The sequence below is a fragment of the Leptidea sinapis genome, chromosome 9 (genome assembly GCF_905404315.1).
Source record: "Leptidea sinapis chromosome 9, ilLepSina1.1, whole genome shotgun sequence".
Lineage (NCBI taxonomy): Eukaryota > Metazoa > Arthropoda > Insecta > Lepidoptera > Pieridae > Leptidea > Leptidea sinapis.
The window spans coordinates 10,045,196-10,059,349 of record NC_066273.1 but is presented as its reverse complement, the minus strand read 5'-3'; the positions used below and the strand labels follow the sequence as shown (position 1 = coordinate 10,059,349).

Here is a 14,154-nt window from a genome sequence, read left to right as displayed (position 1 = left end):
TCTATCTATATATATAAAATTGAATTGCTGTTCGTTAGTCTCGCTAAAACTCGAGAACGGCTTGACCGATTTGGCTAATTTTGGTCTTGAATTATTTGTGGAAGTCCAGGGAAGGTTTAAAAGGTGAATAAATATAAAAGTGTTCGGAATTAAATAAAAACAACAATTTTGGTTTTCCTTTGATGTGTACCCCGTCGTCCGATATTTGTTTTGTATGGACATATTTTCTATGAGAGAATTTATTGACGCACGGTTTGACAGTTCTGCTGCAAAACAATTTCATTATAACAACAAGGAGTATATTTTACGAAGTAATTCTTGATGTTATGATATATTACTGATAAATTCATAAAAAAACATTATTTTATTTATTATATACAGAACAACGTCTGTCGGGTCAACTAGTATTATATAAAATTTTCGTGTCACATGTTAGTAGCCATACTCCTCCGGAACGGCTTCATAAATTTTTATGATATTTGTATATTTGGTAGATGAGAATTATTTCTATTATGAATGAATTTGTTGAAATTCATGTCAGGTAAACCTCCACACAGTTCACAGACTCTGTGAGTCTGTCAATAAAGTTTGCGTCCTAGATGCCTAGATGGCGCTAGCTATAGATTAAAACGGACTATGATTGTGCTTTGTGTATTGGGTGTAAGGCTTAGTATTACTATGTTAGGTGTTCGCTAAATTTTTGCCACGGCGGTGGATAATAAATAAATAGAAGTGTTTGTGTGTGTTTCATTGTGAACGTTGATAGTGTATTCAACAGAATTCGTTACCTTTTTTTCACCCCAAAACTTTTCTAATGCCTGAACAGTGGCTGGGACTTTATTATAAAAGTGTACATTTACCTTTAAAGCTATTATGCATCTTATGAAGCCTAATCTAAAATCAATACACACTATAATATAAATTTGCGGTATTAAAAAAGGTATTATTCTTAGGTAGTATGGTATCTACTTAGTTGTAGCGGAGCGGAGTCCAATCCTGAATCTAAAATTCAAATAATATCGAATCAGATTTATTGAATTAGGCCAAAATATGAATGTCAAAAGTTATACTTTTAATCATTCACGAGCTTTTAATGAGAGGAAGTGACAAGAAACTTTTTTAAAATCAATATTGACTAGCTTCATAATTGCAAAATTATTTTAAAAAAAATTATCAAATGTTATGACTTACACGAGTAAGTTATTAAATTAAAAATGTTTAAATTTAACAAAAAAAAAAACCCTAGAGTTACCGGGTATCTACAATTGTACATTGCATCTTTCTAATTTCTTGTATTATTACTTTTACAAAGTTTTACTACGCAACCCGGAATTTTTGTTTCAATTATTAGCAAAGTTTAACAAAACATGTGGCACGTCAACGTCACACATTGCCCGAGACTGGCTCGAGTAAGCCCACTTGGGCGTAGTATTAATTGCCGCACTTTGCGACGACACCTATCTAGTTGGAGCGCAGCGGAGACCAATCCTTAATGTAGGATTTGAATAGTAGTTAATTAAGGATCGATTCCTTAAACTATTTATTATTTAAGATTGTAAACATTTTATTACACGCCGAGATGATATATCTTAATCTTTATATATATAATTCTTGTGTGCGTGTGTATGTCACTGAACTCCTCCTAGACGGCTGGAGCGATTCTAATGAAAGTTTCTGTGTGTATTCAGGTGGATTCGAGAATGGTTTAGATTCACAATTGAACTACCTCCTAAACGGCTGGACCGATTTTGATGATATTTTTGTGTGTTCCAGTGAATTTGAGATTGGTTTAGATTCTCAATTCCGTCCATATAATATAATTCTCCTGCTCATGTGTATGTTAGTGAACTCCTCCTAACGGCTGGACCGATTTTCCAAATTTAAGACGTGTGTACAGGACAACGTTTGTTGGGTCCACTAGTATACTTATATTTCTTGTATGCGTGTGTATGTCACTGTACTCCTCCTAGACGGCTGGACCGATTTTGATGAAACTTTATGTGTGTCTTCAGGTGGATTCGAGGATGGTTTAGATTCACAATTGAACTACCTCCTAAACGGCTGGACCGATTTTGATGATTTTTTTTGTTTGTTTCAGTGAATTTGAGATTGGTTTAGATTCTCAACTCCGTCTATATTATATAATTCTCCTGCTCATGTGTATGTTAGTGAACTCCTCCTAACGGCTGGACCGATTCTTCAAACTTAAGACGTGTGTACATTACAACGTCTGTCGGGTCCACTAGTATAATTATTAGAAAGATGATTTAAAATGAACTAGACTAAATGTTAGACGTGTTAACCTTCAAGTTATGTTAATAGATTCCGACGTAGCTGTGTAGGTACAGAGTTCAAATCAAATTCAAAACATGAAGTAACTTATTAATTACTTTTGATAGTTTAGCAATCAAATGTTGTGCGTGACGAAAGCAAACCACGAGTTAATAACATGACTGATCTTTACGACATTGAGCAACGGGGTCGTATTTTGTAATAAAACGCTCTCAAGTAACGATAACCCATTGGTATCAACTCATACGGCAATACGACGTTTTTTATGGGATGCCTACGCATACGCGGTACCATCTTAATCTATATGTCGCAGGAAAATGATAATAACAGAGATTTGGTCAATTCCCTAACGACCGTTCCCAATATTCAGTCTATCTCTTACTTGAGATAAAAATCGTAACTATCGTTGACTTTTCTGTACCAATAAACTTATCGATGGTAACTCACCTTATTCGTACACGCTGTCTGTCAATGGGACGACGTATAGCTTACCAGCGATAGAAGTTTGTATGGAAATTGCAATTCACGCGTCCCAATATAAGGCGATAAGAATGACTTATCGGGTATATTGGGACAGCTTCAGACATTGACAGCTTATTACTGACAGTAGAAGATAGTAATTTAGATAGAGAATATATAGTTAGAATAGTTAGTGATTTGATCGCCCTACTTTTATGATGACAATCGAAATAATGGCCAATAACTAATAACTCTTCTCAAGTAACATAGTATTTTAAAAGAAAGGAACAATGTAAAATGTTTGAGTCAAATTTATATCATATCGAGTATTCACCATAAAATGATAAGAAAATCAACAGGCAGCGAAATCATTAAAATATTGGCGATTTGCGTAAGACAGGAGGGATCACATTTTGAGCATATAATTAATTAATTTACAAAAAATACCCCCTTAATAAACTACTCTCTTTTAAAATACTGTGTTACGAAAGAAGAGTTATTAGTTCTTGTTCATTCTTTGGATTGGCATCATAAAAGTAGCGGTGTTTTTTTTTTACATTTAAGTCGGTTCAAGTCCCAGACGAGGCAATTATTTTTTAGAAAATATTTGAATGCAGGATTACTAACTCTTAAAAATAACATAAAGTCTTCTTTCAGTAAAATACCCTATCTACGATATTTAAGTACTTTCCCTTCACGTCCCATAACTTTGGGACGGCCTGTATAACATGTAAAAGGTAGATGTATATAAAATTTATTGAAGTAGGCGTTACTTTGCGGAAATCCATAATTATACAAATAAATGATTTAAGTTTTCTGTAGTGTTAATTCCGCCAATATTTGTTTTTTAAACAATTCGACACGTGTTACGCCTGTACACGAGGCATCCTCAGGACGTGTTGTCTCGCCAAAATCTGGCACGACGAGTCTCGTGCTAGATGTATATAGACAAATATCACATAAATTATAATATTATAATGCTAAACACATTTATATAACTAAATAAACTTGTTTACAATGAATGAAGGTTTTGGTTCGTGCAATTTGATTTCATCATAACAGCTAACGCAATCGATTTTGGCGATACTGACCCCGATAACATTAACAAATCCGCCATCTTTGTTTAGTCTGAATTAACTAGTTTTATGTTTAATACGCATAATTATTTCTAGCGTGGCAACAGTTTAAGTATTACGAACAATAGCGCAACAAAAAATTGCACGGACGAAGGAACAAAAATTTGATAACTACTCATGATTCAAAAGGATTTATATTAATTATTCATATTACAATTTGAAGAGTCATTGTATATAATAACTTCAAATAGTTTAAGTATATAACGAGCGATACCAAAGCGTATTTAAAACAATGACATTCTAGTTATACATAAACAGACAAATCACGACGTATAAAAACATATTTAAGCTTAGACGCAGTTGTTCAAAAATATTCTTGACAGAAAATATTCCAATTTCCATTTATTCAGTTCAAGTTTGATTCGAACAGTGACAGTTGGCATAAGGCTATACAGGTTGTCCCAAAGTTATGGGACATGAAGGGAAAGTACATTAAATATCGTAGATAGGGTATTTTACTGAAAGAAGACTTTATGTTACTTTTAAAAGTTGGTAATTCTGCATTCAAGGATTATCTAAAAATTACTTGCCTCGTCTGGGAATCAAACCGACCTAAACGTAAAAAACACCCATACTTTTATGATATGTAGATATGAGAAAGTAGTCAATTAAGTGGGTATTTTTTTGTAAATTAATTAATTAATTGCTAAAATGTGATCCCTCCTGTCTTACGCAAATCGCTAATCTTTCAATGAGTCCGCTGCCTTTTGATTTTCTTATCATTTTATGGTGAATACTCGATATGGTATGGCACAATTCTGTTTGTAACTCGCCCACGTTCTCGTATCGCTTTTAAACTAAAAAAAAACTATGCTATAAAGTATTTTAATTATGAAGTGGGTACTTATTTACAAATAATCAATGCTATCTATGGAATGATAATATCTCTACTTTTCGGACGTCGTCGTCGGCAATAAATAACTTTCTTGAAATTTGACTCAAACATTTTACGTTGCTCCTTTCTTTTAAAATACTATGTTACTTAAGAAGAGTTATTAGTTTTTGGCCATTCTTTCGATTGGCATCATAAAAGTAGGGGTTTTGTTTTTTACATTTAAGTCGGTTCGAGTATCAGACGAGGCAAGTAATTTTTAGAAAATCTTTGAATGCAGAGTTGCTAACTTTTAAAAATATCATAAAGTCTTCTTTCAGTAAAATACCCTATCTACGATATTTAAGGTACTTTCCCTTCATGTCCCATTACTTTGGGACGTCCTGTATAAGGAGAAAAGTGTTTAAGTGTGTAAGTAGCAGAAAGTGTCACACATATCGTGAGTGTAAGAAGTAGCTTGTCACGCACACTAAACTAATATTCCTGGCCTGTTTTCATCGGTTGTCTAATAGCAAGAGACTCTATCTAGACGTATGATTTATCTATGGTTTTTGAAATCATTACTATCATTCCGCATCACGTTTGCTCATAGATATTGGCGACCTTGAGCATGACAACAGCTGCGTGCCTTGTACTACAAAACTCTGCGGAGATGCCCTTCGAATTTATTTTGGTAATTATGCGATATTATTCGCTATTCCGAATATATACATATTTCATCAGCTCGCGGCGCACAGGATATGGGTGGAAACGAGGAGTGAATTCACTTGATAATAATAAAATTTGTAAACTTACTGACGACCCATATAGCCGAATGGTTTGTGACCCTGACTACCAAGCTTAGAGGTCCCAGGTTCGAGTCCCGGTATCATCATTTATATGATGAATATGGATGTTTATAATTATGTATGTTTAAGTAAGTATATTTTATTAAATATAATATGGTTGTCTTGTACCCATAGTACAGGCCTTGTCTAGTTTGGGGCAAGATAATTTGTGTAAAAGTGTGTCAAAAAAATAATTGTAAACTATAGAAGATATCGATCGAAAAACGGAACATTTCGATTATCCAAAATGTCTATAATTGCAATCTTGACACCATGCCCAAAAAAGCTAGATAGGTACCTAAAAACATGTTCTGTACTTGTGAATAATCAGATTTTAGTATTTTAAAAGACCAGGTCAACAGTGCACAGCCAACCCTTTCATTTTTTTTATGGAATAGGAGGACAAACGAGCGTACGGGTCACCTGGTGTTAAGTGATCACCGCCGCCCACATTCTCTTGCAACCAGAGGAATCACAGGAGCGTTGCCAGCCTTTAAGGAATGAGTATGCGCTGTTTTTGAAGGTGCCCTATATGTCCTATCGTCCCGGAAACAACGAAGGAAGCTCATTCCACAGCTTTGTAGTACGTGGAAGAAAGCTCCTTAAAAACCACACTGTGGACACACATCCAGATGGTGGGGATGATATCCTAACTTGTGGCGTGTCGTGCGAAGGTGGAATTCGGCGGCAGGAATCAGGTTGAACAAATTTTCTATAAGACCGCTCATCTCCATATATCCACATAGAGACATAAAGAAAGAGAATATGAAATGGTCATTTTGGAAAATTTCGGATGTAATCCCGCTTTGTTAATAAATAATTAAAATCTTGCTTAAAATCAATCACTTTTTACAGCATGATAGACTTAGACACTATACAGCGTGCTGAAAATTAATAATATAATTTTCTCTTCCCTCGCTATAGTACCCTTTTATCTTTATGACTAGTCGGAGTGGGTGAAGTATCATTGCGAACTAAATATTTTTATTAGTCGTAAAATAACATTTTTTTTACCACAAAATGTTGTATTATTGACGTGTTTTTAAAAAGAAGGTTCGTTATGTTGCTCGTTTGTACTTCTCTTCTATAAATTATATATAATAGAACGTCGTGATTGTTAATAGGGGTTAAAGTATGAAATTGCCGTTTTATTGTAATAGGTACTTCGAATTGACATAGAACCTTCATGGTTTGACATTTTTGAGTGAAACTTTTTTCACATGGTACACATTTACTTGGTTCTTCTTTTAAAAATGTGCAACAATCGATTATCGACTTATGGTTGGGTACTTCGAAAATTCGACTGATTTTTGAATACGAGTTCCGACGCTAAATAACGGAACTAACGCGGCTGAAATGGCTTGCAATATCAACGTTACGTTTGGAGACGGGACTGCTAATGAACGCACCGTGCGATCGATTGGTTTGATCGCTTTCGTGATGAAAAGATATGAAAAACGAACTTCGTTGATTAGGTGATTTGAAGAAAGACCACGCACACAGGTGAATGACAATAAATTGAAAGAGATGGTGATGAAAAGGAAGACCCGGAGATAGCGGCATATTTTAACGTTACCTTACCAACAATATTAACTCATTTGCGTCAAATTAAAAAATAAAAAAAATATGAAAGAATGGGTGTCTCATAATTTAAATGATCTGCAGAATGAAACGCGTGTTGAAACTTGTGTGTCCTTGTTGAATCGATACAGAAATGAAGGAATGTTGGATCGAATTGTGACATGCGATCAAAAGTGGATTATTTACAATAACTGTAACCGAAAAGTGCAATGGCCGACCCCAGGACAAATGCCGCAACAGTGTCCTAAAGACAAGTTTACTAGTAAAAAGTATTAAGTGATCACCGCCGCCCATATTCTCTTGCAACACAAGAGGAATCACAGGAGCGTTGCCGGCCTTTAAGGAAGGTTTACGCGCTTTTTTTGACGGTACCCATCGCATCGTCCCAGAAACACTGCACGTGGCATAAAGGCATTTAGTTTCTAAAAAATTGATTCCTTTGCAATTCTTTTTGATGTCATTTCTAATACTACTACCGCTTCGGAAACAAATGGCACAACAACAGATATCGATCGAAAAACGGAACATTTCGATTATCCAAAATGTCTATAATTGCAATTTTGACACCATGCCCAAAAAAGCTAGATAGGTACCTAAAAAGATGTTCTGTACTTGTGAATAATCAGATTTTAGTATTTTAAAAGACCAGGTCAACAGTGCACAGCCAACCCTTTCATTTTTTTTCTAATACTACTACCGCTTCGGAAACAAATGGCACTCTGAGAAAGAAGTAGCGGCACAATGTTGATATTTGACCGATATCTTGAATACATCAAACACCATTTCAACCCTGTATCTGCACTTGTACGTCTCGGACGAGCTAGATGTCCACCTGACAGTTAGTGAGACGTCGAGCTCATTTCAGTGCAGTATCACTAGAAAATTCTTGAGAATGAACTTCTGTTTTTATGTTGTGTTGTAAATCTTTATTTTGTAATTAGCTAGTAACTATCTGTGTAAACTTGTAAATAGCCTTTCATTTTTCTAACTATTATTGTATTTAGCTATAGGTTTTCCAAGATCATTATCCCAGTAATTTCACTGTTATGGTACCTAACTATTCAACTAACAGGCAACCTTAGCAAAGAAGATAAATTATTGGACAAAAGAGACTTAATATCTTATGTCTCAAGGTGACGGGTTCAATTGTAGTGTTTTCTTAAGAATCCTTATCTGCACTGCATTGTACTGGACATCTCAATTACCATCAGTTGAACGTCCTGCTCTTCTCGTCTCTTATTTTCATTAAAAAAAGCCCACGTCATATTTTAGCCGCCATATTGTTAAATATGAGTTGTAGATCTTGAATATGATCACAGCCGTGTTATTGGCCTCATGGGGTCAGCAGTCACTATGTGTTATTCTGTTCTAGTCACAGCGCGAGTGGCCGTAAAGGAGTCCAAAAGCAAATCTCAAAAGCGTGTTAGCGAGCTTAAAGCTAGCGGCGCCTATTTCTGCCGTGAAGCAGTAATGTGTAAGCTAGTGAAATTACTGGGTAAATGAGACTTAACATCTATCGTCTCAAGGTGACGAGCGCAACTGCAGTGCCGCTCAGAATTTTTGGGTTTTTCAAAAATCCCGAGCGGCACTTCATTGTAATGAACATGGCGTATCAATTACCATCAGCTGAACGTCCTGCTCGTCCCTTATTCTCATAAAAAATAGCTAGTTTTAGCATTTTAATCCTACTAATATTATAAATGTGAAAGTTTGTATGTCTGGATGTATGTTTGAACTTCTTTAACGCAAAATCTACAGAATAGATTTTGATGAAACTTTACAATAATATAGCTTACACACCAGAATAACAAATAGGCTATAATTTATAAACCTATAGTGTGAATTATACAAAACATAAAAGAAGTGTGATTGTTACTAATGAATACAACTAGCGCCATCTCTTATTGCTAGTTAGCAAGAAAAAGATCAATACAATTTATATGGCAAAACAACGTTTGCCGGGTCAGCTAGTAACCTATATGCAGTGAATTTAATGCATTTGCAGTGTATAACTACTACATAGATAATTATTTCCTTAACATTGACAATTCTCAGAAAACAAGTTTTTTATTATTAATTAATGCAAACTTCCTATCTGTTAAGTTTTTTACTAACTTCTGTTTGCTCTTTTCTATGTGTTTTAATTCATGGATTCTTAATAGAAATTTTTAAAGTGAAACTTTTATTACATCGTCTCAAACTTTATCTTTTTTCATTTTTGTTTCAGTCATTATTATCTGAAGGGCGTCATAGCTAGTGAAATTGCTGGGCAAATGAGACTTAACATCTTGACTCAAGGTGACGAGCGCAATTGTAGTGCCACTCTTCTTGAATTTTCTCTGAATCTTGAGCGGCACTTTATTTTTACTTTACGGCATTGTAATGGACATGTATCAATTAACACCAACTGAACGTCCTGAACGTCTCGTCCCTTATTTTCATAAAAAAAATTCAACTCCTTATTTTAAACTTTTACACCTTTGTGTGGAGCGTTTTTAAAAGTACTTATAAAAAGACGTGTGGGAGTCATGATGAAAAGTGATCACTGACACCCTGGCAGAAGTTAAGGAAAACGATATAATAACGATAGGTACTATGGATAATGTACTTAATGGTGGTAATTAACTTAATAGTCCTAATGGATGACGCGATATGCAACATGCAGTGTGCAAATAAACTTAAAAAGATTCTGAAATTACAACCAAGTATGTAAAATGTACCGACGTTGCCTTTTATGTTATCTTTTATTATGACCGCTTAATATTTTTCTTTAGCGTTGACGTATTTGTCTCAGATTGGAGAAACATAGACTTAAGTACTAATATAAATAAAAATAGAAAGTCGCAGAAAGCGACTTAGGTAACAATGCTTTGACAGAGAGACAGCTCAACAGTCTCACGGGCACAAATATCAAGCTAGGTATGTGAAGAAGCGACCGAAAACGGGTTCGAAAGCTAATCCTTAGTGAAAAGTAATATACCTAATTAGTAAGCCTGACCTATTCATTGGCAGAACAGTACATAACAAAGTTTATCTATATATATATAAAAATGAATTGCTGTTCGTTAGTCTCGCTAAAACTCGAGAACGGCAGGATCGATTTAGCTAATTTTGGTCTTCAATTATTAGTGGAAGTCTTTAAAAGGTGAATAAATATGAAAATGTTCAGAATTAAATAAAAACAACAATTTTGTTTTTCCTTTGATGTGTCCCCCGTCCGTCGTTCAGAAATCAAATCGAAAGAATAGTTTAAAATGAATAACTAATTAGAATCTTTATATCGTTCGAACTTTCTCCGGAGGTAAACAAAAAACTTAATTTTAGCTACCTATTAGTTGGTAGATTTTATGTACGATTTAATATTTGGTAGGTCTGAGAAAATCGGTCATCTATTTTTTATACCCCAAAAATTTTTTATTATTACTTTATATGGCAATACAACGTTTGCTGGGTCAGCTAGTCACAAATAAAATACCTACCTATCAAAGTATAATTTTATTTTATTTTGGCAGCAAACAGTCATGTACAAAAAATGTTCATATGGTACAGATCTTGCGTGCTCACAAATTATAATGTAGTTAAATATTATATTAATGTAAATGTTTTTATTTGAGTAATTCTCTTGAAAGACGATTGTTATTAGTTATATTATTATCAAGGCTCAAGCTTTGTAAGTTATGTTTAGGTACAAAAATTGTAACAGCATTCACTGTTTACACAAAAAAGTTGTGACTCGTGTGACAGAGTAATTTCTTCGAAGAATCAACAAAAGAAAGGATTATGGCTATTTGTTTAGCGAAATAGAAGCTTATTGTGAAGGAAATTGGTTTTAATTTTTTTTGTACACCTGTTCCTGTTGCCAAGTCGATCAGTAAGTTAACACAGATAGGTAATTATATATAAATATGTATGTCTTCACGTTTAACCATCATCATACAAGCTATTAGTTTAATCATCTACATAATATTCAACTTATCCACGATATAAAATAATAAAAAAAAACTTACAGATTACATTTGTCCTTCATTTTGGTAGTTTTTACGTTAAGCTTAAGTTATGAAAAACTTATGATCCAGTTCTGTTGTATGGGCAGTGTGAACTATAGCACTATTGTAAAGGTAAATAAATGTATTGTTAATTCATGGTTTTATAATATGAATGAAAACGATCGATCGCGCGTGGTTTAGCGCCGCGAACGGCGTCCTAGCGAGCCGGCCTCCGTACGACTGACGAAATATTCGAATTTCGAATTCGCCCGTCGCGTCGTGTAGTCGCCGCCAAGTCAGCGAATTCACCGATTGGTGATACTGATGACCAAAGCCAAACGCTGTCGTCACACGATGATTATAAAAACTGAAACTGGTGGGTGACTGATTGGTCTGTTCTGTGTGTTTATGTTATCAACCCGTGGCTGATCAGTGATCACGGTGACCATGATATTACACTATTCAGACCTGTTATAGCAACATTTATTTTCAGGGCGATCCACTTAATTTTTTATAAGTATCATGTTATCAAATACATTGGCTATCATTTGTGGGATCACACATACTTATTCTTAATAATAATATACATAATTTTTCATCGAAATCGGTCATGTCATCATTGAATTATTATAAAGTCTGACAGACGGACAGAGAAAAAATTCATAATAAAAATAATTAGAACGAATAGTTATCGTAAAATTAAAAGCATGTAGATATATATTTTGTAAAGACCGAGTCTTATAATTTATAATTACATAATGATACATTGGTAAATACATCGTTGCAATACAAATGAGCAACAAACAAACAATTTGTTTATTTTTTTACCAGGTAGTTGAGTACACAATACTATCTATTAATTTGCTAAGTTCTTATTCATTGCTATTTTTGTTATTGACACAAGTCCTATGAGTTGTATCAGTTACCAGTAGAGACCGGATTATACGAGGGCGGCACTGAAAATTTCAGGAATCAAGGAAGTGACACAACATTACTATTTAAAAATGTATATATTGCTTTTCGAAGTATCCTCCAAGAAATTTGACACATTTTACCATACAATGGAACCAATCATTGAAGCAACCATTCCATTCGGAAGTTGGGGTCTCCAAAATGGCCGTTTTGTAGGCGTCCACAGCTTCTTCAGGTGATGAAAATCTATGACCACACAATTTATTCTTCGTGATGGAGGATGATGCGGCGGTTGCAGATCTCTTTACGCAGTTCAGAAACGACTTGTGGCAAACAAATGCTAGCATACCATTCTGCATTAACCGTTCTTTGTCCCTCAAGAGGAATAGTCGCAACATGGCCGGTTTTGGAGACAAACGTGGCCACCTTTTTTTTTGCAACACTCCGTGAACGAACAATTTTTGTTGGCTTTAACTCATTTTCGAACACCCAAACTCGTGACTGGTTTTTTGTTTCGGGTTTGTACGCGTATATCCAGGATTCGTCACCTGATACGATGTTGTATACAGCATTTGAGGATCCTGCGTGGAATCTTTCGAGAGTTCTGACGCACCAAGTAACGCGAGCCGCTTTTTGCTCTTCACAGAGCAAATGCGGTATCCATCGGGAAAACGACTTTTTTACACCTTATTGTTCATGCAAGATTATTTGTATTTGACTCATGCCAATTTCTAAAGTTGCCTGAATTTCGCGGTATGTCACATGTCGATCCTCCTCAATCAGATTACGCACAGCATCAACGTTTTCTTTGGTGACTGCAGTTTTTTGACGACCTTGACCTTGGGATCATCACTGAGCTTGACACGTCCACGTTGAAATTCAGCAAACCAGCGATACATTGTGGTTTTGGATGGGACTTCATCACCAAATGCAGAAATCATCCGGTCGACACACTGTTTTTGTGTTAAATCATCGCTTTAAAATTTTCTCGAGTCAATTCCATTTTCTCAACGACTGAACATGTTTGGCAAGTCCTTGTGACAAGACCGAGAATCTTTTTTTAAATAAATAAATGGTATTCGATTTTTAAAACCAAGGAGTTTTCAATTAAAAAGATTTTAATTTGACAGGAACAGTGGAAATATTCCATTCCCGATACTTTTAGTGCAGCCTATGTAAGCAACATAAAAAGCTTGAAATATTCATGCAAATAAATATGCATGAAAAATTGTTGAAATATGCACGAAAACTGACAAAATATGCAACATTAAATGGTAAGTTTTAGGAACAAAAAGAAAAAAATAGGATTTTTTTCATTTCAAATACAATACAATTAGTAGACAATATCCATTGATAGACGATTACGTGTAACATTATTTCTTAGATATTTTAAATGTCTAGATAGAGTGTCTTGCTGTTACACAACCGATAAAAACAGGCCAGGAATATTAGTTTAGTGTGCGTGACAACCTACATCTTAATCTCGCGATTTGTATGACATTGTTTTAGTGTGCGTGAATTGCTCAAAATAGAGTTAGTAGTTAGTTCTAAACTTATTTTATTTTTGCATTTTCTTAGTCTATCTACACGTATAAATGATTTAAATAGCGACACGTATGACCTTGATGGCAAAAATAAGTACTCACATGAGGTTTCATGTCCCCGCCGGAATCTTCTACAATGTCCACTGCATAAAATATAACGACATAAGTCAACTCTAAACAGAACATTTTTCGACGTTTTCACAACTATATTTTGTAAAAACAAATAAGTATTGTTCCAAATGTTCAGTAGTAAGATTGTGTCTTCAATCATTCAAAATATTTTTATAAGTCCAAAATAATTGCTCCAGATCCACTGGTAACTGGGCAGAATTTAAACTTAGGTGCTATGTTAGCACTTATATTTTCTGCTAAGAGTTCTGCCGTCCCATTAATAAAACTATCACTTTATTATCGTACCGAAACAAAAGACGCGCGGCTAGTGAATGCGCCGGAAAAATTGTAAATATAGCGATGATATGCATCTTATCTAGATTTTAGAGAAAATGTGTAATTAGCGCTGAGGATGGCTTAAATATGCAAATGCATTTGCATTTTTGCATATGCATCAGGTCGATAGTGAGTTCG

The 14,154-nt window shown here is 34.7% G+C and overlaps 1 protein-coding gene across 1 annotated transcript in view; it reads right to left on the bottom strand.

Moving 5' to 3' along the window:
* The window catches only part of LOC126966234 (facilitated trehalose transporter Tret1-like), a 74,366-nt gene extending 62,959 nt beyond the window's left edge, over positions 1-11,407 (bottom strand). Inside the window, exon 1 of the mRNA XM_050810194.1 lies at positions 11,135-11,407. Within this exon, the coding sequence (XP_050666151.1) occupies positions 11,135-11,154 (20 nt within the window). The 5' untranslated portion in view covers positions 11,155-11,407. The remainder of the gene's footprint in view (positions 1-11,134) is intronic.
* Between the last annotated feature and the right edge of the window lie 2,747 nt (positions 11,408-14,154).